Below are 26451 nucleotides of genomic sequence, written 5' to 3'. Positions count from 1 at the left end.
GGCTCTCGTGACCCCAGTACACTGGACCTCTGACTCCGTGGGCTTAGTCTGCATTCTCATGTTCTCTGAGTCCTTGTTCAGCAGCTGCTCCTCTGCTGGCTCTGGACCTTTCCAGTTCCCAATGGCAGGAGTAAGAGTGGCCCATTGTATGGCATGTATTCCCAGGGGTTGTTCAAAGTTTGAATGATTCACACACATCCGTGGGTGGGCAACTGCAGTTGGTGCATGGTGGGCCAATTGTGTCACTGTTTCTCTGTGTCATGATAGATCTCAATTGAGCGGCGACGGCCGGCCTGAGGGCCGGCGTGCAACAGCGCTTGCTGCCGCATGGCTCCCCATGCGCTGGGGGCCCTCCCTCCAGGGGCCTACGAGGCAGGAAGCTAGCCATCCTGAAGACAGGTGCTCCCCGCCCGTGGCTCCCTGTGTGCTGGAAGCCCTCCTTCCGGGGGCCTACGAGGCCCGAAGTGAGCTGCCGGTCCAAAGACCGGCGCTCCCCACCCCCAGAAACTTTGAAATGGTTGGAAGACAATACAGGGGAAACACTGGAAGACATAGGCATGGGTCAGGGATTTCTGAACAGAACTCCAATAGCATAGGAAATAATATCAAGAATCAACAAATGAGATTACATCAAATTAAAAGGCTTCTGCACAGCAAAGAAAACAGTCAACAGAGCAAAGAGACAATCTACAGAATGACAAAGAAATTTTTTCCAGCTACTCTTCTGATAGAGGGCTGATATCTAGAGTATATAAAGAATAAAAAACCATCTACCTCCCCCAAACAAATAATTCACTCAAAAAATGGGTAAATGAGCTAAATAGATACTTCTCAAAAAAGAAGTAAAATCAGCCACTAAATACATGAAAACAATGTTCATCTTATTTAACCATTAAGGAAAGGCAAATCAGAACAACTCTGAGATGCCATTTTACTCCAGTCAGAGTGGTTTTCTTCATCATCATCATCATCACTATCATCCTCATCATCATCATCATCGACAGCAACATACCTATATACACACATTACCATCACCACCACCACCACCATCACCACCACCACCAACAAATCCTGGTGAGGGTTTGAGGAAGGAGCTCTTCTACATTGTGGGTAGGAATGTAAATTAGTACAACCACTATGGAAATAGTTGGCAATGTCTTCAAAAAAATAAAAATAGAAAATCTATTTTTTTTGATTTTTGAGACAAGATCTTGCTAAGTTGCTCAACCTAGGCTTGAACTTTTGATCCTCCTACCCCTCCATGCCAGACTGTTAGGATTATGAGCATGGGCCACCATTCCTGACTCAGGCTTGTTCTTTTTAGAGTATGTTTTCACAGAGAGTTGGAAAGTTAATTATGCTGAAGCAAGATTATTAAGTATATATACTTAAATCCATACTAAGTGGATATTAACAATTTCCGATTCTTAAGTTTGATGGGGATGGCATGTTAATAGCTGAATGCCATGTACCTGAGGCATTGCCCTTGCAATGGTAACATATCCAGCACAGTGGTCACAATTGGTGGAGCCAGACTGGTGAATTAAAGGTAGATTTGATGTGGACCACCATCCTTGAACCCTTTAGGTCTTTAAGGATGGTACTAATAAGCATCGTCTCCCAACCCCACAAGATAGAGTAAAATTATCTTTTCCTATCTTTGTTGATTGGAAAGCAATTTCAGAGAATCCTCTTTCAGTTTTTTCCCACTACTGGGAATTAGAGAAATGATCATTGGGGGAATCCACGGATTCAGTGCACACACTATGAGTTAGGCTTTGTCTTGGACTTCACATTCCCAGATTTCAGTGTCAACTGGGACCCTGCATTCAAAAGACCACAAAATGTTGATGTATTTCCCTTTCTGCACTCTGCAGGGTTACCTGAGTAAATTGTTGTTGGTCTCTTTGATAAAGGGCTGTTGGAGTTACAGTCATTTTCAACACTTTCCACACTATTGTAAGGCCTTCCCTTTTTAGGACCTGATTTCTCCTTCAGCCAAGAAATTCTGGGTCTAAGAACTGACTCCAAAACTGATTTTTGATTGAGATAACTGTTTTCAGCCTCTCTCATTACCCATCCTTGATTTGTAAAGGATTTGATTGTAGAGATCAAGCAATATTTTGTTGGCTGTTCATCTGTCTTGTCTCTAAGAACCCCGTAGTCTCTTAATCAATTCTGTAGTTTTCTGAAGGTCGTGTCTCCTTGCCTGCCACTCTGACCTCGCTGCTCATTGCAACAGTTGTGCCTAACTTGTTACTGGTGGTGAAGTACTGCTGTGGGGTTTCTATTACACAGGGATCTCATTGTCTCCATTGCTGTCAGGGAGCTCATCCTGCATTTGACTCTCAGAACCTACCTCACTTCCCCACTGCACCTCCAAATCAACAGTTAGGGGAAAGTCATGACATAGCCTGGCTGTGAAAGTGCTGGCTGGGCAGGTTAGATGACCATGCCCCAAAGAAGGTGCACTTGCTCACTTCAAGGATTTAATACTCTATTTAGATCTTTGGGAGATAGTACTAATGAGCTGCTAGGATGGTTTTTAAAAGCTTGGAGGAAACAATGGGTTGCACTAGGGAAACAGAAATGTCAGAACTAATGTGACAGATGATGAAGAAGGAAATCAAGATTCATAGAATGAGACATGTTAGAATTTTTAAAAATACTACGTAAGGCTGGGAAAGCCAGAGGGTGACTGACTATGCTGTAACGTGGGCCCAGAAGACATTCTGTGTATGAGAACAGTAAGGAATGTGGAGACTGAGATGAGGTGGATGGTCACCGGCATCACTGAGAAGCTTGGTAGCGGCTTTTTCACAGTCAAAGTAGCTTTTAATTATCTTCTCTTGATTAAATAAAAGAATAAGAGCTCTTTTTATGTTTTTAAAGTAAATATGGCAAAACATAAGATTCATTACCATGAAAAGAAACAACTTTAACATTTTAGTGGTTACCCTCTTTCATGCATTTCTTTTTGCATTTATAGGTCCCTGTAGAGAATTTTATGTCAGTTGAATATCATTTCCCCTTTTGGCACTAGAAAGACTGTTCTTTTTAAAAGCAATCTTGTTCGATCCCTCTTTCTCTCACCTTCAATGACCATTTCTCACCTTCAAAATCAATGAAAACAATCTGTTCATTATTTATTTATAACTTTGTTTTATTCCTTTTTCTTTCTAATTTAGTTTTCCAAAAATGGGATCATAGCCCACCACATCTTCCTTCTCTTTCTTAATACATTATGAACTCCCACCTCATAACTATTATAAATCAAACATTCTTTACAATGACTTCAAAACATTCTTAAAATGTGGAGACACCACCATTCAACAGCTTGATTGCTACTAAGTATTTATTTACATAGGTTTCCAGTTATTTTTCCAGCGGAAAAGATCGTTAGTTCAATTCCCGGTACCGGAAAAAAACCAAAAAAGTAAAAACCAAAAAAATAGAGGCAGGTCTCGAGCAGCTGCGGGAGCGGCCAGAGGGATCGTCGCCACGCATGGCCGACAGCGACTGGGACACCGTGACGGTGCTGCGCAAGAAGGGCCCCACGGCCGCGCAGGCCAAGTCGAAGCAGGCCATCTTAGCAGCTCAGAGACGAGGCGAAGATGTGCACACCTCCAAGAAATGGGCTGCTGGACAGAACAAGCAGCACTCGATCACCAAGAACACGGCCAAGCTGGACCGGGAGACGGAGGAGCAGCACCACGACCGGGTGACCCTGGAGGTGGGCAAAGTGATCCAATGGGGACGGCAGAGCAAGGGGTTGACACAGAAGGATCTGGCCACGAAAATCAACGAAAAGCCATAAGTCATCGCAGACCATGAAAGTGGACGGGCCATTCCAAATAACCAGGTTCTGGGCAAAATCGAGAGAGCCATTGGCCTCAGGCTCAGGGGTAAGGACATCGGCAAGCCCGTCGAGAAGGGCCAGCGGGCAAAATGAGCACAAAGCCTTGAAACAGCGCATTCCGGCTGAGCCATCCTGCTGGGTCCCTGACGCCAGCACTGACGTGGCCGCCACGCAGCCCTGCAGAACACGGGTCAGGCCCTGGGCTGACCCACCCTGCTGTCAAACAAAGAAACCTTTAAAAATATATATATATATATATATATATATATACACACACACACACACATATATATAAAACTGAAACATTTAGTTAGTATCCAATTTAAATATATTACAACAATATATTTACTGATACTTATTTAGGTGTGTCCTCATCCCCACTTAGTTATTGTTACTATGAATAATGCTATAATGCATATCCTTGAACCTATGTATTTAAGCAGTGGCTGAATATTTATACCAAACTTGTACCAGGCATTAGCATAAAATTTCCCAGGTTATGGTCTCTGTGAGCCAATTTCCTTCTGATGATTAAGTGTTTATAGACCTGTAAGAAATAAATTTATTTCTAGGCCAAAAATGAAAAAGAAATTGGACTCCAGAAGCAATGAAAGTGAGGCCTTTAACCCATACTCTTGCCAAAATGGTGCGTATACACACAGGCATGCCCCAGCTGAGAAACTGTATGTTTTCCTTCCTAACCCACAGGGGTCCCTGCCCCACCTCCTATAGCCTGGGATCTGAAGTCACAGTCTGTCGCAGCATTGTGTTTCATACTACACCAGTTGTTTCCCTCCCATTTTCCCTTCTTATCATTTCTTCCCTCTGTATTTCTCTTTGTAGTTATTTCTAGCCTTTTGGCTTCCCAGGATTTGGGAAGATTTATTTAGCAATTATCTCTCACCCCAGAACCTTATCTGTGGTGTGAGTCTTTCTGCAGCCTCTGTGTCCTTCTCTGCTAGTTGCTAAGTCTAAGAATAAGGGTTTATTAGAGTGGTTAATGAAATATAGACCAATTAAAAATATTTTTACCTCTTACAATCTCTCCCACTCATTATAGGATCCTTGGTCCCATTTTCACATCTTCCTTTTGAGCTCTCAAATCTTTCCAAAGCTAACTGACTTTCTTCATCATAAGACAATAAGTTGACTCTTTTCTCTAATAGCAAGAGATTGTGTCGTGGATAGACCACAAAAGTTTCTTAGTCAAGGTGGTCTCAAGAAGAGTCCTTAGGCCAGGCCTTTCCCACCGGGAATGACGCAGTACTCTATGGCACTTAACATCCCAGCTACTACATTGAGGGATGTCTCAGCAGAATCCATTAAGCCTTTCCATTTTTCCAACTGGTTTTCTAGCCATGCTGTAATGGGATCATCAGTTTTAGAGTTTTCAGCGAGTTCAGTAGCTAAGATACTGAGGTCTTGTCATTAAGGCTTTAGTGATGGTCCCATTTGGGGCTGTGTTATTAGGGATGCAAGTGCAACATGACACAGATACCCCTTTTTCTGTCAATAACATATCTAGAGCAATCTGGTTTTCCCTGGCCTTTTGGCTAGTTGTTTCAATCTCTGTTTGCCTCAAGTCTTTTTTTAGACTGTTTCTACCTTTGTAGGATCATTGTTCTGGGAGTTAGGGAGTTAGTTAGGGTAGCCTTTGGTTGAGACAAGTTAGATTCAGCTCATAAGGACAAATCTGCCTAGAGTCTGGTCCTGCAATATTTTAAACTTTTATAAGATAGCACTTGGCAGTCATCAAATCTCATAGTTAGAGGGGCTATGATTTTAGTTACATTAAGTATCAGCTTAAGGGGATAGTCGAGTCCTTCCAGGCTCCTCATCCTACAGCTCAACCTCTATTTTTTATAGTAGCCATCCAAATTGGATTCCAGAGACGGGACCACTGCTGTTTTTCTCTTTCTTAGAGTCAGCTTTAACAATATTTCAGGTGATAAAGATAGCTCCTAATGTTTCCTATGGGTCCCCTGACCTGAGTATGGTGAGTTCACCCCTTTTTAGCACTCTTTGGGGCTGTTCTGGAGGTCAGGAGCATTGACAGGGGACTTCCCAGGTCAGCTAGAGTTTGTCCTCTTTCCAGGTCTTTATCAGCACCAGGTCACCACGTTGGAAGAGGTGGATGGTAAATTCCAGCAGTTGAATATGGGCTAGGAAAACTGAAACATTTAGTTAATATACAATTTAAATATATTACAACAATATATTTACTGATACTTATTTAGGTGTGTCCTCATCCCCACTTAGTTATCTCAGCCATCTTTATAAATAATGCATGAGAACCAATCATAGTAGTTAACATTTTCAGTGGGCTATAATTATATGCATACACATGTATTTTTTAGTTATTGTATACAGACAACAATAGACATGGTATTTATAAAATCAACTTTGATGTCATTTTGACTGGGTAACACCCTGAAAGGAAACATGTCACCAATTTTAAAGACATCTTTACTTTTACTAACTGATACAAATCAGCCCACTGTTGCACTTTGTAAACTGAAAAGCATCTGAGCTAATATCAATGTGTCTATTTATCTATGAATCAATTTAAGTAGGGTGTTTGGGAAAGTAATACATGTTTGAAGGTTAATACACACACAAATAAACATATACACTAGCCTAAGCTACATATAAAGTTTATATTACCAAACTTTAAGGCTTTTATTTATAAGTGCCCTCTAAGGTATTAGCCTTTGTTCTGTAATGAGCTTCATCCTGGATCATTCTCTTGAGAGCCAGAGTTTACAAGGGCAAAAATAAAAGAAACAATAAAGTTGATATGAGCTAAAAAATCTTTAATGAAGCAGCTACACATACTTTAACCAGTTATTAAAACAGATTAACAGGTAGACTAACAGACAAAATAACATACAGAACACATTAAGCAGTTATATTTAATTGGATTGAACTCTTAGGAAAAAAACTAACTCAAAATGAAAACCAAAACAATATTTTCAATCAGCTAAGATTGGTAACAATGGGCTCTTGTTAATCCCTTATGTGGAGACTTAATCTATTTTTTTCTCAATCACTTTTCTCTTCTTTCTTTCTTTTTATGGTGGAGACTATGATTTTTTTTCTCTCTTTTTACATAAATTTTTTGTGCTTTTCTGAGTAACTCCTCAATTGGCTTCTCATTTTATCCCTCTAATTTTTGTAGCTTTCTTGATATGTCAGGCCACCCCTTAGTTCAACATTAATTTTGAGGAGACCTTATCCCAAATGACCCTGTGGATCCACCCAGAGTATTTTTTCATTTGGTCTTTTAAGCTTGGAAAGAAGGCAAAGGGGATTCCCTCCTACTCCTGTTGAGTCTCAAATATCTTAGAGATGTCTTGGGACCCAAGTGTGTGTGACTCTTTAATTCCTTTAATCCCTTTGATTATTAAATTTTTTAAAGCTCACATTTGGCCTTGGTCATTTTAACATTATTAGTCCATCTAGGCTCTTCACTGGGGAGCTTTTACTTTGCTGCAGCTGCACCTGGCCCATGAGGACTGGAGCTCTCTCCCAGGCAAGCACAGCTACTTTTCTAATGGTTTCTTATCCCCCTCCACACACACACCTGGAGAATAAAATGTTCAGGGGAGGCATCAGTTCAGCCCCTATGTGTGGATAGGTTTGGAAATTGATCTAATTGTTCCCCTATCTCTTGGGGATCCTTAAGTAATGACTGCATCTCTCCCTCTTTTTTTTAAACAGGGTCTTCCTAGGTGGCTCAGGTTGGCCTTAAACTCACTATATAGTCCAGGCTAGCCTTGGACTCATAGTGATCTTTCTGCCTCAGCCTCCTAAGTGCTGGGGTCACAGGCATGCACCACCACGCCTGGCTGTATCTCCTTTTCAACATTCCTAATTTTAGTGCTAGTGAGGAGATGTATCATTAACAAATTCAGTTTGCCCTCCTCCCATCGATACCTCATGAAGAGGGAACATGTTAGAAGAGCTGGACTGTATCTCAGGGAAGGAGAAGCTTTCTAAATCCTTCATACATTGTTCGAATTCTCTCCACAAATTTGGATATGAAGGGACTGTTGGTGTGATATTCATCACCTTCAATCATTTTCTTCCCCTCCTTGAGCTGTTGCCCCTTCCTGGTGACCCTCACCCTGAGCTCACTGCGGTTGTGCCTACTGGGGGGGCAAACCCAATAAGGGGTCCTGGGGCTTCTTATTCAGAGTTTTCTTTTCATCCTTAAGAAGAAACATCAGTGTTGACTCTGGGAGCCAACAGATGGCATAGACCTTCTCCTCGTTGAGGCTAATCATTTACAAAGAAGACTAGTATTGATTTGATAGACTCAGTCCTCAAAAGACCCAAACTTGGGTCAAAACACAGAGAACCCTCTGATTGGCTCCCTGGGCCATTGCTTATAACTGTATTAGAATGTTGCAGATAGGTCAAAATTTTCTAAGAAATTATTTTCTCTCTGAGTGAATGGTATGTGAAAATAAAGGAAGTGCATGAGAAAGCATAGCAATCTATTGCTTAGTCTGTACAAGAAACTAAGAATCCTTCACAGCCCTGTTGGCATTGCAAGGCTCAAAGAAATATGGCAAAGAAACCATGAAAACAACAATTAACCCAAATGTTAGCTTTTTATGAAATATATTAATATAATAAGCCAAATTAAGATACTAAAACAAAATCCATATGCTCATCTCTTTAAAACATGTAAAATCCATCCCACTCATGATAAAAATTCACCACAGTAGGAATTACTTTAATAAAAGGCATACACTGAAAACCTTGCACAGCATTCTAATGGTAAAACATTAGAAGGTTTTCTTTAAAAATTATTTTCTATTTTTATTCCCACTTCTATTCAGCATTGTACTGGAGGTCTAGCAGGTAAGACAAGATTCAGAAGAATACATACGTCTACCATGTCTATAAAGCTAGATCAAATAAATCTAAGTGTATTCTTTAAGAACCCACATACAGAAATCCATATAGATATTTAAGAATCTGTACTATAAAGAAAAGTAAAAGAACATGAAAGCTTAGAGTGGTAGATACAAGGAACCCACAGGGAGCTTCAAGGATGACAAAGAAGTTGGATTTCTTAAGCGAGATTGTAATAGACATTTATTTTATAAAGAAATAAGCAAGCATTAGCATAAACACTCACTATGTATCTTGAAAATGCAATTTCAAGTGTAAAGCAATTTTTACTTTTGTTATTAATTGATGCACAGTGCTTATGCATATTTATGAGATGAGATACACTGTGATGCTTTGATACATGTGTAAAGTGCATAATAATCAAATCATGGTACTTAGCATATTCATCATCTCATACATATCATTTCTTTGTGGTGAGAACAATCAGATGCTTTCTTTCTGGCTTTTCTGAAATAGCCATTATAATATTAACCAAAATCACTCTGCTGTACAATAGAACATCGAGCTTCATTCCTCCTGTCTAAATGCAACTTTGTACCCATTGACAAGTCTCTGCCAATCACCTTCTCTTCCTTACCCTTCCCACCCTCTGGCAACAGCTCTTCTGCGCTCTCTCTGTGAGATCAGCTTTTTTAGACTGCATGTACAAGTATAACAGTTGTTTTTATAAGACTGACTTATTTTATTTACCATGATGTTCTCTGGCTCACCCATGTTGTCAGAAATGACAGTATTTTATTCTTTTTAATGGCTGAATAGTATTTCATTGTATATACATGTATACCACATTTTCTTTATTCATCTATCCACTGGTAGACACTAAGGTTGATTCCATGGATGTTGTAAATAGTGCTGCAACAAACATGGGCATTTGACATACTGATTTCATGTTCTAGTATTAGGCTCACTGGATCAAATCATAGCTCTATTTTTAATTTTTTGAGGGATGTCTATACTATTTTTCCATGATGACTATACAGTTTACATTCTCATTAACAGTGTATGAGAATTTCCTCTACTTTCGTGTACCAATAAAGACAAATTCAATTTTTTTGTTTTTTTCATATACACACACAAGATAAAAAAGAACTATACTCTGTAAACCTCCATTCAAGACAGCTGTCTATTTTACAATTGCTTAAGAGGAAAAAAATTAAAAAGTAAAAAAAGAAAGAATATATTGGTTTTTACATCTGCTCTGACTGAGATCATCAGTCTTGCTAACATTTTACATTTACTTCCTTGTTATAGTTATCTAGAAATTTCTCCAGGTATAATGTACCTAATTTTCACATTTTTATTTTTTGCCCCAGTGGCCAGGTTTTATCTGCTCTTCCTAGAACTTCCAGGCAAGTTCAAGTTCTACAGAATATTAGTGCAACCTATGAGGTAATTTCCCTAATTTATGTTTATATTGGTTTTATTTTGTATGAATATTGTATGCTACGTTTCTTCTCAAAGTCTGTCTGACATATGTATCTGGTATGAAATCTTTTGTTATAGGCTTTACTCCTTCCCATAATCACATGACTTTGTTCATCCCAAAATCAAACCTTCCTTTGTGATACTGGTTTCTCAGACAATTTTATAATCATTTGTCCTTGTAAAGTTGCTATAGTAACATTAGTCCAGTAGAATTTTGCTTATGAAAGAGTAGGTCCTTAACCAAGATATATGAGAAACTCAAAGTACAAATAAAGAACAAAATGAAAGATAGACAATAAGAAAAGGGGAAATGGCTCTTTTACAAAAAAGAAGGGAACAAAGAAATGGAGAGAGTGATGAGGGAGAGGAGAGAAAGGGGATGAAAAGGAGATGTAAAATGTGTTATGTACCTACACCAACCCTTGTGAGGGATGTAATTATTATGTACTGCAAATGTGTACTAATAGAAAATGAAAAGTGGAAAAAGTTTCTCATGCCTGGGACCCATTTCTTTAGAATGTGTGAGGTGTGGAAAATAGATGAGTTACAAAGCATCGTGGTAGAAAAGCGATGGCTTTGTGAGTGTTCTGCAAGAAGCAGAAGCCACACCAAGTCAGAAGTGCAACAGAAAATGGTACTGCTTGCTAAGGATAGCAAGGAGGGAAATGGCAATAGCAAAGAGCACCTCTGAGCATGGTGCAGTCTGGCACCTCTGCAGGAAAGAGGGTCTTGCATGGAGGATCTTAGACTACAGAGCACTTCCAACACAGGCTGGGCTAGCACAGGGCTCTCCTTTAGCTAAATAACCTGTTGTAAGAGCCTCTTTCATAGCTGGGAGCAATAGGCTTGCAGCAGCATGCCCACAGTATTCAACCAGAGCTGGCTGCAGCCCTGGGCAGTGTGGCCTCAGCCCATTATGGATCGCCAGGGACGAGTGACCGCTGGAACAGGCAACCACTCAACAACGCTCACTCATGCTCTTCGCAACAGAAGAGCTGAGTGGCATATGTTCATGGCCATCACACAGGATAGAGAGGAAATATCACTGGAGAAAGCGTTCAGAGGTTAGAATGTTCTTGTTCTACTATCTGATGTATAATTTTAGACAAATCATTCATGAGGGTAATTTCTTCATCTGAACAATGAAAACTATAATATGTGCTTCATTTATATCAAAGTGATGTGACAATGATCAAAGGAAATGGTGTAAAAGTGCCTCAGAAAGGTGCAGTAAACTAGAAAAAATGTAAATATTATTGGAAGGCGTTGTCTAAAGGCCATGCTTAGACTAACAGAAAGGAATATTCACACAATAGCAACATGAAGTACACGGAGTTTTTAATTAAATAAAATTAATATCTTTTGCAGGGAGGTTCTTGGGGATTGAACTCAGGGCCTTTGCATTGAGCTGCATCCCCAACCCTTTTTTATTTTTGAAACAGTGTCTTGCTAAAGCAGTGAGTTGCCTAGGTTGGGCGTGAACTTGTGAGCTTCCTGCTTCAGCCTCCCAGAGTGCTGGTATTACAGGTATATACCATCATACCTGGCTTAAATGAAATCAATGTACTGTATAATCAAATTTCTTGCTAGACAAATTTTGTTTTTTCTTTAAGGATCTGACATACACGTCCAGTTTTATAGATGAGTTATATATTCATTCATTCATTCATTTTCTTGTCAAATATTAATTGAGTAGGTTCCAGGCCCTCTTTAGCAACTAAAATTGCAGAGAAGAATAAAAAGAGCTCACTGAAAAATAATGTTTGTATCATCATATGTGTGGATGAGTACCAGTAGCCAAGAAATTTTCTTTTCATATCTCTATTATAGATACCTCTTTTATGGCTCTAGCTACAGATGAGAATGATGTGAACAACTGTTTTTAATCAATTTTGCTTCTTGAAACTATAGATTGTTCTCTGGCAGCCAGTAACAGCTGAATTTATTGAAAAGAAAAAAGAAGTCCATTTTTTTGTGAATGCGTCTGATGTAAGCAATGTGAAAGCCCATTTAAATGACAGCAGAATTCCATTCAGGTAGGCATAATTTGATATATATTGAATAGCTATTATAAACATCCATTGTGCATTAGGAGATGGTATAACTGCTTTCTGGAGCAATAAAGTACATTGAACATGACAACATGAAAGTCCCTGAAGTGGGCTGGTGATAAAGCCCAAGGCCCAGCTCTGTGACAAACGGTTCAATTGCTCATAACTACAGCGCTGTACCTGGAATGAAGGTTAGTCTCAGTGGTCTGTAAAGGCTCTCATTATTCCATTTTCAGGATCACTGTGTACCCACAACTGTTGTTCACTATAGAACCATAGGAGGCTTTGTGGTACTGCTTTTCAAAAGCTGCTCTGGGAGGGTTAGATTTTTTTTTTTTTTTTTAATTCTTCCTTCACAAAGTTAGCAAACATTTCTGAATATGTGGCCCTAAATGAGAAAGTCTGACTCTGCAGAAAACCTGGGCTGGTGACTGCCACTGACATTTATTTACCTATATTATCTTGTAGGATTTAGTAACTTCTTCGTGCTGCAGTTCTGATATTAGAGAGTAAGATAACAACTACCATGTTGAATAAATGATTTTTTAAAGGTTTTAAGTCATTAACTCTTTCCGTTCAGACACTAGCCCCTGTTCTGTAGGTTTTTATCCAACATGCCCAGCTGCCAGGCTCCTCCTGCTCCCTCATACTTTCCCTGGGACCGTGCTCTCTTCTGTGTGTCTAGGTAATGTGCTGTAACTTATGAGCACGAGTGTCGGTGCTCACAGCCTTCCAGGAACTGTGCTGAGCTGGTCTACGCATTGTAGCACTTACTCCTATTTCACCTTGTGATAAATACTATTCCAGTTTAAAGAAAATTTTAAAAATCTTATAAAGGAATTTCTCCATGTTAACCAACTCAGATATGGTGGAACTAGAAGTCAAACTGAAATCTTTCTGATGTCAAAGCCTTGGCTTTTGGGGGCGGGGTGGTGCTGGGGCTCTAACCCAGGGTCCCATGCTGTCTGCACAACCCTTCTACCACTGGTCTAAACCCATAACCCTAAACCCTTGGCTTTTATCCACTGGTGTAAATAAGAGAAACCTTTGTTAACATGGCAGCTAATCTCAATTTGTTCATTCTAACGTTGATGCTTTAATTCAGCGAATGTATTTACCTAGTTAATAGAATAAGCAAGGTGCCATTCTGATATCTTCTCTTATCCTGTATTTCCATTTCTGAAGAGATTTGATCATTTTTGACTCTGCAGAACATCTGATATAGGCCAGTGGATAACAAGAAGAAAAGGCTTTCTGCTTCTCCTTGACCATTAGCTGATAAAAGTCATAAAATATTACTCTGGATTGAAGAAAGTGTTCATTAATCTACATGTTCATGTAAAGGATATTAAAGAATCACAGTCTAGAAAAGTAGATTTGGTGGGAAAGGGTGAGGTTTGGGATGTCCTGAAGCCATACCCAGAGAGCTACTTTTGCTCAGCACACACTGAGGCTCTGCTGAAATGGTGAAGTCAGCTAATCACAGTGTAAGATGGTGATGTTTTTACCTTGATGAACAGTTGCTATTAGATCTGTTCACCATTATTCCCCTGTTCTTGCCTATTGTGTCTGTAGTGGGCCATGTGAGAAAGCCAGTGCTCTGCGTGGAAGTCAGCTCACTTCTGTTTTATCCCACAGCATCTTGATGGGAGATGTGGAAAATCTTATTCGACAGCAGACTTCTAATGACACAGTCAGTCCCCGGGCCTCCTCCTCATACTATGAACAATATCACTCACTAAATGAAGTAAGTCATCACACTGCCCTTCAAAGTTACTATTTTTAAGCTGGGTATGGTGGCACAGGCCTGTACTCCCAGCACTTGGGAGGCTGAAGCAGGAGGATCATTGCAAGTTCGAGGCCAGTCTGGGCTATAAATACAGAGGAGCTAGGTAGGCATGATTTGCAAACGACAGAAAATGAATATGTCACTGTTATATTGAATTTGATAGGGAAAGTAGAATGATTTAAACAGAAGTATTTTAAAAAATTTTAAAAAATATATGTTAATTCTTCCACTCAAAAAAGCTTTCTTACTTGGAAATAATGAAAAAACAAGTCTATGACTATATTGGTTTGCTAGGGGTTCCAAAACAAAACACTACAGTCTGTGGAGGTTAAACATGAGAAATTTATTTGCTCACAGTTCTAGAAGCCAGAAGTGTGAAGTCAAGATGTCAGCAGGTTTGTTTTCTTCTGAGGTTGTTCTCCTTGACTTGTAGCTGGGTGGCTTCTTGTGTCCTCGTGTGGCTTCTCCTCTGTGTATTCACATCATGGTTTAGGTATAACCCCCCACCAAGTCTTATGTGTGTGGAAGGTGACTGGATCATTGGGATGTGTGCTCATCTGTGCATTCATCCATTGCTGAGTTGAGTAGCTGAATGTGGTGTAAGAAATAGGCCTGCAGGAGGTGGGGCCCCGGGAGCTGACCTGGAAGGGTGAATTCCTGTCTCTGGTTCTTCCCTCTCTTTTCCTCTGCTCCCTGGCTACCATGGGCTGAATACCTTTCCTTCCTGTGCCACCCAACCATGGGCAAATCCTCTAAAAACCGTGAGTCAAAATAAACCTCTCAGCAGAATCAAGAATGAGAGAAGACCTGGGCACCTGACAGTACGCTGGCCTCCTCTACCCTGTCCTCACCTCACTCTCACAGCTGCCGTGCACCTACTCACTGCCCAGAATATCTTCCGCTGGGGGCACCTCAGCAAGCTCCTGCATGAACAAAGGCATCAAGCAGGTGAATGTGTTCCTGCCTGAGGGCAATGAAGTCCAAGACGTGTATCTGGGTTGACAGCACTGGAGGAGAGCCATGCCACAGGACTGCCACCCCAGATTGTGAGCAAAAGTGTGCAGAAGAGCTAGCTGTCTGAGTGGAATTTTGGTGCTCTCACACTTTCTGCACTGAGGGCTTCATTGGTGATATATACTTTATCCCTATGGCTGTTTCAAGACCGCTTCTGCAAAGATCACAATAATCAGGTGGTCTATGAAGTGTTTAAGTAGTATAATTGGAAGCCTAGAGACCAATTTAGGGTACACCCGTAAATGGATAATGGACAAGGAAGAAATGTGTGATGGTTTACTGTTTGTGTCAACTTGCATAAGAAATGCCCAATTAAACTGGATCAGCATAGTTCTGAGTGTGGCTGAAGAGATGTACTGAAGACAGAAGACCTGCAGTGGATGTGAGTGGCACCAACCAACTGTCTTGATGCATGAATGGAATAAAAGGGAAACGGAGAAGGAAGCCTCATTTCTCTTTCTTCAGAGAAGCCCTCATCTTTACCTTCATCTTGGACGTTGTCTGTTGCCTTCCAGGGCAGACCCTTCAGCCTCCTGATTAAAGACTCACGAGGGATGAAAGTGCAAATAAGGACAAACTCACACGGGACACTATAGCTAGTTCCAGGCTTTCAACTAGATCCTTCAGATCTCCACACATAAACAGCTTTTTTGCACTTTTCCACATCTGACTCTGGGTGGCCATTGTAAGCCAATCTTGTAAATGCCTATATATGTGCATACCTTGCATTAAACCTGTTTCTTTAGTAAGCGCTGACTGCTACAGTATGCAACCAGCACCTCTGGTTGGGAATGGAGCAGAAATATACTCTCATGGGGGCAGATAGGTACCCATTGGTTGGGCTTCCAACAGTTCCCTGGGTCTTAAAGTCCATATTATGGTGGTATGGGAGCAGAGAAAGTTTATGGCAGGGATATTGTGAAAGAGGCAATATTGGGCCTGCTTGTACACCAGAGCAAGAGTATAGAGGTGAGTGCTGAAATCATGCCTGTCCAGTGGGAATTCCAGATAGAACCCCTGTGAAAGAATATCCATGCGAGATCTTCTCTGGATAGCCCATTTCTTCTTGCATAGTGTACATGAAGACCTTGGAGTGACAACAGCCTTTGAACTTAGACCCATTCCTGGGAACTGGGATGGTGGCAGCTGCTATAGCAACTTCAGCCCAAAGGCTGCATGGGAAGAGGATGGCCTGAAGTACACTGGGGAAGCCTCTAGAGACTAAGAAAGTGAAACCAGTACTACATCTGCACCTATTGTCCCAAGTGAGGCCTGGACAACATCCAGGACCTGACTGGATTCCGTGGAACCTCCAACATCATGGACTTTTCTACTGACAGAGCCAACCACAGTACCAGATCCACACTCCCTGGATGTCGTCCAGGAGAAAGTTCCTTCTGCCCCCTGTGGCCCCTCTGCTGTGACAGGGCCCTCCTCTGCATGTGTCTTTTCTATAAGACTGGTGACAAGCCCTTCCAGTACAAACACTAAGTGGACTAGACTTCCAGCATGGAGCCACTCCTACATCTGCACACTACTCTAATTCTTTCCTATCTCGCACTTGTCCCTGTTGTACCTCAAGGGCTGTAATATCCAGGTCTTTCTTATTCCTCATGCTCTGTGAACCTTGCTTTCTTTGGCCGGGACAGAGGAATCAAGTCCTTAGTCTCTTTCCCCCACCACACCCTTGCCCCATTTTCTCCATCACAGAAACTTTCTAATGTGTTAGTGGGAGCGCAGGCAGGGAAACTAACCACTGCTTTCCACTTTATCAAGCGTGCTTGTCCCGTAGGTGTACCTGTCTGGGCAGAGCAGATGTGTTCATGAAGGAACAGGGGAGGAGAGAATTTTTTTCAAGGCAGCTGAAAGAGGAAAAACATGACTTTGATTAGGTGAGGCTTTCTCCCCTCTTGGTGGAAAGCTCAATTTCCTAAAGTATAACCAACTTCCTACTATAAGTAGAAATTAGGTAAGAAAGAGGAGGGTTGGGAATGAGGGAGGAAAGGGCCCTTGGTCTTCTGCTGCGGTGCTTCCTTAATTTGGGTTCCATTCCCTCCCATGAATGCAAAACTGAGTGTAGACTGATGGATATCCCTACTTTAAAAGAAGAAAAAGTTCTTATTCCTTTGTCCTCTATTTACAACACAAAGTAAAGTAGTATTTTTGTATTTGAATATAAAAACAAAAAAATTATATATGAGTATGTGATATGTGTGTTTTTCCTAAAAGGAGAAAACTATGCTGGTCGCTGGATGCCAACACTGGTTTAGAAATAAAGAGCTCCTTTTGGGTAGGGGTGGGAAATGTGTCTCCTGGTCCTTCATTACCACCTGAGGGTGTCCCTGGTCTGCCCAATCTTCTACATCGAGGACACTGGACAGTTAACTGGCGAATGCGCAGCAATAGCAGTAGCCTGAGCCTCAGGGCTGGGTTTAAAGGCACACACGCACCTGTGCATACCTGTTTCAGAGTGTGAGTGGGCTGCCCACCTCGAGCACATCGCTGACAGGAGCTCACACATCACTGAAGCAGGCCTTTTGAAATATTAAAAATTTTAAGAGCAAAACAAGCTTCAATTTTAATCAAATTCTAAGGGTTTCTAAGTGTGATTTCACTGGGGACAGGACAGGAGTTAAAACACTTGTAATTCTGTATTGTAATGTCTCCTCCCAGTGCAGAACACTCCTTTCTGAAGTATCCTACGTTGTTTCTTTTCTTGTAAAGGCCACCTCTATCCCTCCACTTACCCTACTCTTGTCTCTGTGCTGGCTGCAACAGGCCAGCTGTGGATTTCTCTCACCGTTATGACTTGTAATTGCCATCTGCAGTATGTTCAGAGTTAGATAACTCACTATCGTGGACAAACTATAACTTCCCAGAGCAGTGCTTATAAATCAGCGTAACGTTTATAAGAAAAAACAAACAAAAAATAAACCCTTCCTCAATTAAGTTGTGGGTCCAATATTTATAATCCATATCCTGGGTCTCTTTCTGTCCTAACTGCCTCTTCTTAAAAAGACACCAGTCAGAGCAGATTAGTACCCTCCCCTAGGGCCTTGAGACCTAACCATCTAGTTTCAGATTCAGCCACATCCTACGGGACCGGGTGTTAGGGCTTTAACACATGAATTTGGTGTATGCAAGTCAGTCCACCCGTATGATACTCCAGAAAATGCTTTGGGCTTTTCTTCCCCACTCTCTAGCCCTAATTCTTTCCAAGCAGTTAATAAGAGCTGTTTTTCCTTCTTCTTCAGCAGTGATTCTGTAGCAGCCCTTTCCATGCAATGACCTAATGGGAAGGGGGATTTTCTTCTTTTGGGTTTTTTGGATTTTTTGTGTGTGGTTTTTCTTTTTTTTTGTCACACTTACACTTAAGTAATCTACTGCTAAGATTGCTATTTGAAGACACCACTAGCAAAGATCCCAGAGATAAAGTCAAGAGCTGATCATTCCCGTTTCACAAGGTACAGAGTTTTCACTATGGTCTTTGGGAAGTTGTTCTGTATTATGACCAAACCCAATCCCAGAGATCCCCAACCACATGAGAATTTAGTGCCTGCTTGGATATAGATGCTAGCATAAAATCGGTCCTAGAATTTTTGATTTTTTCCTGCTGTCATCTTGATGGAATTTCAAATACCACTGAACTTTGACCAAAGCGAGAGGCCCAAATCAAATTTCTCTTGTTTCATCCTCCAGGCTGTCCTCCCCTGTCTCTTGTTATGCTGCCAGTCTCATTGTACTTGCACAAACATTCAGTGGGAAACAATGACACTGATATTTGTTCTGGGTAAAGCCAGTGCCCCAGCTTCCTTAATCTTGAACAATAAATTTATCTTTCTTTAAGTCTCATATAATCATGAACTCTTAAATGAATAGTAAAAAGATGTGATGCACAGAGGCAGGAAGTAGATATAATGAGCTTTAAAAGTAACTTTCAGGATTCATAAGCTAAAGTTTAATTTTTTCGACTTTGTTATGTATTTCTTACTACTTTTTAACTTTCTCTAAACTTGAAGTTGTCAAAAATTTAATTTTATTAATTTTCCTAAACAGCAAAAGAAAAACCCCACCCCAATGTTTTAGCTCTTCATTTCTTCCATCTACAAAGATTTTAGGTGAATCTCATTTTTTGAAGAAGCCATCTGCTTCCAGTAATTAGAGAAATACTTTGAACTTGTCCTGTGGCTAACCTCCTGTATTTGTTTTCACAGATCTATTCTTGGATAGAAGTAGTAACTGAGAAGTATCCTGATATGCTTAGAAAAATTCACATCGGATCCTCTTACGAGAAGCGTCCACTTTATGTTTTAAAGGTACGTTGTGAGAGGAGGGATTAATTCTCCAGTGCTGTCTGTTATAACGAGCATCTTTTTTTCTCTGAGCTCTGGAAATATTTGTATTCTAAGTGCTCTCAACTTTACTACCCAGCTATGCATGGGGTCAGTTATTATCTTTCAGTATTCTTTTAATAATAAAGTGATGGTGTGAGAGTGGAAGTTCTAGTTCTAGATTTGACTCTCCCTGTGAATATGTGACAGTAGATGAACCATTTCATTTACACTGAGCTTTGGCACTCACATTCATAAGATAATCTAGATTATTTTTCAACTTCCTGTTTTATTTGCATCATTATCACCTCAGATAGATGGACTTAATGTGTGTAAGAGAAAGAGGAGAGAGAGAGAGACACAGAGAGAGACAGACAGAGAGAGAGACAGAGACAGAGACAGAGAGAGAGAGACACAGAGAGAGGCATTTGCTGGAAACCAAAGTAAAAGCTAAACAATCAAACCTGGGGAAGGGTAGAAAGCGGGGTGATGCTGGAGTTCTTTGCGGTAGGGCTCATATGATGTCTTCTGCTCCAATCATGGTCCATTTGATTATTTACTTTCCATTGCCATATCTTATGGGAAAGAATCTGATCAACTTACAGTACCTTGGATACAGTCTCTTCTCTCAGATAAATTTGCCTTAAGAAAGGTTTACAGCTATATAAAATTCAACATAGAATTTTAGGTGTAGGGGACATAGCGATACCTACCTGCTTAGAGTTTTTGATTCTGTGATTCTGTTTTTTACCACTCTGTCCCTTAAATAATTAAAAAGAAGCTCTGAAAAAAATGTGATTGCTGAAAAAACATTAGATTTAGTAACATAGAATTTATTTACATTATGATAGGTGAGTCTCTTCAGTCATCCAAAAATAAAATTTTGAGTCAAGAGTTTTCAGTTTTAATCAGTCCCTGAAATGAACTTACAGCACAAACTCAAACCAGACAGGTGAAATTTGGGGTCCTATTAGTGGTTGAGTTGGTCAGTTGGATTAGGTCCATGTAATGGTACATCCACCCAAGTTTATGCCACCAATGTTGTGTGTACTTCTTGGAGCTTGTGTGTCTGGAACCCTAATGCATGTCTTGGAAAAGCATGCACCCTGGATACCTTCATCCTAGTCTCACTCAATGCAGAATATGCGCATATGTGAATCTCAGGGGCTCCTCTATATTTCCAGTGTCAGAAAGAGTGCCAAGAGTTTGCTCTGCAGTTAGAAATGCCAAGTATGGCAACTAATCCAGGCAAGTTGAAACTTTCTTGACATTGAATAGACTAAGTCAGTCAGATAGTTCTCTCTGGCTGCACAGTTAAGCCATTAGTGGCCATTTGACTTTCTTCTTTACTTTGCTGCTGGCTGTCAGAGTGGCGTATATTTGGATATCAGAGTGGTATATGGGAATATTTAAATCTCTTTTTTTTCTTATTTTAAAATTACATACTGTTAGATTTTACAACAATCTTCTTCCTTTCCTCCACATTCTAAATTGAATTGTACTAATTTTTTAAATCAAATGAATTACGACTAATTTTGAAACTGTTCTTGATAACTCTTCTAAAGACTTCAAAGGCTATCGTTGAGAAAAGGGTGGGAATTTTTTTTTCCAGAGATTTAGCCCCTTATAGTACATGATGCTGTGAATGTTAACAAGGTCTCCAACCCCTAATCTGTTGGTATCAGTCTGTGTGAAGCTACATGTGCAGTCCTTTTTTTGTGAGGTGCAGAAACAGTCCATGCCTAAGAAGTGCTCACTCTAGGCAAAATGATGGGGGCATTTCTGTCCCTACTATGTCTCCACACCTCCTGTGGAAGGCTGCTTGACCAATACACACCCATCCACCTCTCACTGAAGTGTAACCATATGGCCCAAAACACTAGCTCTCTAGTCTGCTTCTACCTTTCCACATGCAGCTGTCAGTGACCAAGTAATTGTGCAAGAATGGGGACCATTTTCAGCAATCAGATTGTCCACATTCCAGCAAATGTCGACATCATGCTGAAGGGACGCACAGTTACTGTGAAGAGCCCCTGAGGAACTCTGCCGAGGGGCTTCAACCACATCAGTGTAGAACTCAGTCTCCTTGGGAAGAAAACGAAGAGACTCCAGGTTGACAAATGGTGGGGAAACAGAAAGGAACTGGCTACTGTTCACACAATCAGTGCACAGAACACGATCAAGGGTGTTAGGCTGAGCTTCCAGTACAAGATGAGGTCTATGTACACTCACTTCCCCATCAGCGTCGTTATTCAGGACAATGGGTCTGTTATTGAAATCTGGAATTTCTTGGGTGAAAAATACATTCGCTGGGTTCGTATGAGGGCAAGTGTTGCTTGCTCAGTATCTCAAGCCCAGAAAGATGAGCTAATCCTTGAGGGAAATGACACTGAGCTTGTTTCAAATTCAGCTGCCTTGATTCAGCAGGCCACAATAGTCAAAAACAAGGACATCAGAAACTGTTCGGATAGTATCTATGTTTCCGAAAAAGGAACAGTTCAGCAGCCAGATGAGTAAGATCCAAGAGTTATCCAGGCACAGAAACAAGCTTCTCTATTGTAAGACCAATATATATTTTAATGAGACAATAAAAGGTCTTTATTGATTAAAAAAATAATTGTGGAAGGATAAAGAGAGTTTTAAATCAAGATGCCAGGCTGCAAGCTTCAGTCCCAATTCCCACTAGTAGTGTGACTTTAGCTATGTCATTGTTCTCACTAGATTTTAATTTTCCTTGAAAATTCTCAAAGGAATACTTAAAGCAATGCATATACATTCTGTGGATTTGTTGAAGAGATTAAATATTAGTGCCATGTAAGTAAAAATTATTATACTAAGACTTCGTGCTTTTTCTGCTTTCTGGTACTCTTTGAGCAGGTTTTTGGAAAAGAACAAACGGCAAGGAATGCCATATGGATTGACTGTGGAATTCATGCCAGGGAGTGGATCTCTCCAGCTTTCTGCTTATGGTTCATAGGCTATGTAAGTATTCATACCAGGTCAGTGTTTCTCAACATGGGTATCCATGATCGCCTGTGTCAGAATCCACTGGGCTGTAATCGAACTGCACTTCCCACTTCAAATCTTGGTACTCTTGACTGAAAATCTGGAAGTGAGGCTGGAGAAGCCACAATATTCACAAGTTTTCTGAGTGACTTTTATGCACATAAAGTTTGAGCACTGTGTTTTCAGTACTTAAGTTGCCTGTTAGATAATGGATAAGCCCCCATAATCCAAAGATCTTCCAAAAGCCTCACCCCTGAGCACATGAAACTCTAGGGGAGACATCTAGATATAAAACCATGACAAATGACTTATATAAGAGTCATGGCACTGGAAAAATAAAACATTTATCTTTCTGATAACAGTGTTTGTAATCTTTGTATCTACAAAGGCACAATAACATAAAATAAATGAGTTAGGAACCTGAAAGATTGTCATTTAGATCTGTCTATCCAGTGTCACCTGCCTAACCATCTCGTTTCCCCCTAGAGCAGCATCTCAGCGGCTACTAAAAAGTTTCCATCCACCACTGATACTATCTGGACCAAATGAGATTGGTTTCAATTTACCAACCTCTTAGTAGAACTCATTTTCTAATCTTGAACCTTACTCAAATTGGGTAGTTTTAATGAAGGGAGCAGCAGATAATGGAGAGAGAAAGGTGAAAGCAAGAAAGAACGTTGTTTTCTCATTCCTTTGATGAATCTGCAAGGAGCTGGAAAGAAACTCCAGTCCATATTGACTCTAATCATGTTGGTGAAGTTGCTCCTAATTGTTATCCCTCTTAGCGTGACATTTTCCCTTCTGTTCTACAACCTACCCTTTACCTACTTGCTTAATCTTTCTAATATTAAAATATTTATTTCACAAATTATTTATAAAATTTATGAAAACTTATGTATAAGCAAAAATTATTTATAAAATGCATAGGAGATTCTATCCCCTGGAGATTCAACAGAGAATAAGATACAGCTTGAGGATCATACAGTCAGGTATTTTGCCCCAACAATGTAAATCAGATTTTTGTAGGCTGAGTTAATGTGATCTCTATGTTCTATTTTTTTTTTCTGGTACCAGGAATCAAACTTACAACCTTGCACTTGCCAGGCAGGTGCTGTGCCACTGAGCTAAATCCCTGGCCCTCTATATTCTATTGAATGGACATTTAAGAAGTTCCATCCCAGAGGCCGGGAATACAATTCAGCGGCACAGCGCCTGCCTGGCAAGTGCAAGGTCCTAAGTTCAATTACTGGTACCAAAAAAAAAAAAAAAAAAAACAGGTTAAAAAAATAAACATTTGACAAGAAGTTCCAGCCCAGCCTTCCTAAAACTAATCCAGATCACCTGACTCTCATGATGATTCAAACAACTCTTTGAGGAAAAATAAAATAAAATATTTAACTTTTAAAACTTTTTGTATGGGTAAATTTTACTTTAAAAAGTCAGTATGCTCAAATATGAATTGAAATTTTAATTGTTAAGTTTCTTGCCTTTCTATAACTTAGTAGAAAGGAGATTGCAGAAATCTTACAATCCAGTTTCTGAGAAGATAGTAACCTACCTTGGGAAGCTTGCAGCCAGCCATTTTTCTCTGTGCCTTGCCTTTGTTCTCAAGAGGCCAAAGTTACATGTCTTCTAGTTCTGCAAAGGCAGAAGCTGAGGCTGATTTGTGCAGTCAGCATTGCCACAGCCACGCGCAGGGTGGAGTGCATTCTAAGAGCCCAGTGAGCCTCTCCTGGCCTGATGCCGGTCATCACACCTGGCCTGGTACTTTCGCCACAAATGTGCTCTTTGCTCTTTCCTCTGCGCTTCTTTCCTGGAGAAATTTCACAGAACTGCACGCCGAGTTGGCTCTCTCCAACTTCAGGGCCTTTGCAGAATTCTCTCCTCTCCTCACTTAGGTTGTGTGACTTGGCAAGGATGCTGTTTCACATGGCTCCATCAAGTCAGAGGCTGCTTTTTCTTTCCCACCATCACATGCTAAGAGGACAAGAGGTGTGCATCAGAACTCTCCATCCTAATACTGCCAATACTCTTCTCTCCCTTGACTTTTAAAACCTGGTTGTAACACTCTTTTACTTTCTTTTTCTTATTATTGCCACTTACTGGCCCCCAGGTAATTCCCTGGAGCCTGCTCGTCATTTTTATTCCCCTCCAACACTTGAACTCTTTCAGAGTGAACTCAAAGTTTGTGTGCCAGATCTACCAGCCCAGCTTCTCCCTCCTTGAACTCTGCATTACCACACCTCACTTCAGTTCTGACTTACAAATTTCTCTTTCGGCCGCTCTCTGAGTGTCAGAAATAATGCTCATTCTGATCCTTAGATTCCAAATATGGCCACGAAGAAAGTTAGAAAAAGCCACTTAATCTACTTCTCCATTTCCTCTCCTACTGTTTCTATCATTCCTTTTACCTGCTATAAACGCTTTCAAAAAGTTTAGTATATTATTGCTGTTATTTTCTGATATTCTGAATATTGTTTTTATTTTCAAATTTGTCAGCTCCTTTGCAGATTTTTTTTTTTTACTAACTGTTCTGGGCTGTATTGCAAACCTCTTACCTACCTGAACCCTCAACTTCTTGCCCCCCAACTTGCCCTCCAGAGGTTCGACCCTAAACAACTCCAGAATTAACTATTCTTCTTTGGAGCTACCTTTATGTTCTATTATTATTTATTGTAGTACTTATAGCATTGAATTACTATTCTTCCTTTTCAAAGGTGAAAACTACTGCCAAAGTCATTTTTTGTTCTCCATAACTCAGCATATTGTTTAATCCAAAAGAATTACTGTTCTACATCCCCTTGCGGAATTTGAAATTTTAATTTCTGTTCCAAGTTTTGCCTGAAATAAAAACCTTAGGTCCAGAAGGTACCTAAATATTAGCTATTATTGGGCTAATTACTATACTGCCATTGGATAATGTCTGAATTATGTATATTTAATAGAGATCAGTAAAGACTCTTTACTGATACAGAAAAGACAGCTCTTTACTACATTTCTAATGGTAATGAGCATAATAGTTTATGTAAACCTTCCACGCAATGTCTGATGTGCCTTTACATACTAATTTATTTCTGTCAAATGGTGAGGGCTTACTGTCTTGATAAGAAAAGGTGAAGCTTTCGCACACTCCAAGCAAGGGGAGGGGAAGACCTGAGTGATCTTGTGCCACATCAGTCATTCCACCCTTTACCTCCCTCCTCTAGTCACTCATTCATTCCTGTAATCCCTCATACCCTATCTTCCTCTCTTTTCCTTTCGTTTTAAATAGTGGAACCACGATTTAACATAGGCTACTTGCCTTATTGATAAATCATACCTTCAACAAATATTTATGTGTTGTCTCTCGTGTGTCAGGCATTCCATAATTCCTTTGGCCATCCACCTCATTAAGGGTGATTCATTCACTAGATAGATGCAAAACCACACTGTAAATACATCCACATAGTACTGTGAAAAACCACTAAATAACACGTTTGGGCAGGCCCATGGTACACACACCAGAGTTAAAAGTAAAAAATATAAGATGGACAAATAAGTTCGAGCTACCTGAAATGTTATTTTAAAAAATCATGTCTTTAATCACAGTTGAGCATTTTAATCTAGAACTACACAATTAGCAGTACTTTACAGGTTATATTACCTTAGTGGCATGATTAGGTAAATGTGTGTTTTTGAAGCACAAATAACCGGGAAAATTCAAATCCGGGAATACTTTATTAAATAATAAGTCACAGTTAATGAAGACTATCTCTTGGATTGTTGTGTATCTATGCAACTCTACCTGTAGTTCATCTCTATAGTTCTGAGAAAGGAAGACAAGCTAGGACATCACCACTCACTCTGATTTTATACCCTATAGCTGATTAGGAAAATATCCAACTCAGGTCAGCCTCTGTCAGCCACTTCTTCTAAAGGCATGAAAGTCTCTTGGCACCCTGCTTCCCTCTATTCTTTCTTTATTTTATTTATTTATTTATTTTTTTTTGGTTTTTCTCCGGTACCGGGAACCGAACTCACGACCTTGCGCTTGCCAGGCAGGCGCTTTTGCCG

The 26451-nt window shown here is 40.3% G+C and overlaps 1 protein-coding gene and 2 pseudogenes across 2 annotated transcripts in view; all 3 read left to right on the top strand.

Moving 5' to 3' along the window:
* The window catches only part of Cpb2 (carboxypeptidase B2 (plasma)), a 63193-nt gene that overhangs the window by 10632 nt on the left and 26110 nt on the right, over window positions 1-26451 (top strand). For both annotated transcript variants that reach the window (XM_005409097.2, XM_005409096.2), the window contains exons 2-6: window positions 10096-10171; window positions 12119-12243; window positions 13897-14005; window positions 19276-19377; window positions 22270-22374. In XM_005409097.2, the coding sequence (XP_005409154.1) occupies window positions 10096-10171; window positions 12119-12243; window positions 13897-14005; window positions 19276-19377; window positions 22270-22374 (517 nt within the window). The remainder of the gene's footprint in view (window positions 1-10095; window positions 10172-12118; window positions 12244-13896; window positions 14006-19275; window positions 19378-22269; window positions 22375-26451) is intronic.
* On the top strand, window positions 3479-3967 carry LOC102018014 (annotated as a pseudogene).
* Window positions 21337-21909, top strand: LOC102018316 (annotated as a pseudogene).

Source organism: Chinchilla lanigera, unplaced genomic scaffold (assembly GCF_000276665.1).
Source record: "Chinchilla lanigera isolate Chin_1 unplaced genomic scaffold, ChiLan1.0 scaffold00117, whole genome shotgun sequence".
NCBI classification, from domain to species: domain Eukaryota; kingdom Metazoa; phylum Chordata; class Mammalia; order Rodentia; family Chinchillidae; genus Chinchilla; species Chinchilla lanigera.
This window is presented reverse-complemented; position numbering and strand designations above follow the sequence as displayed.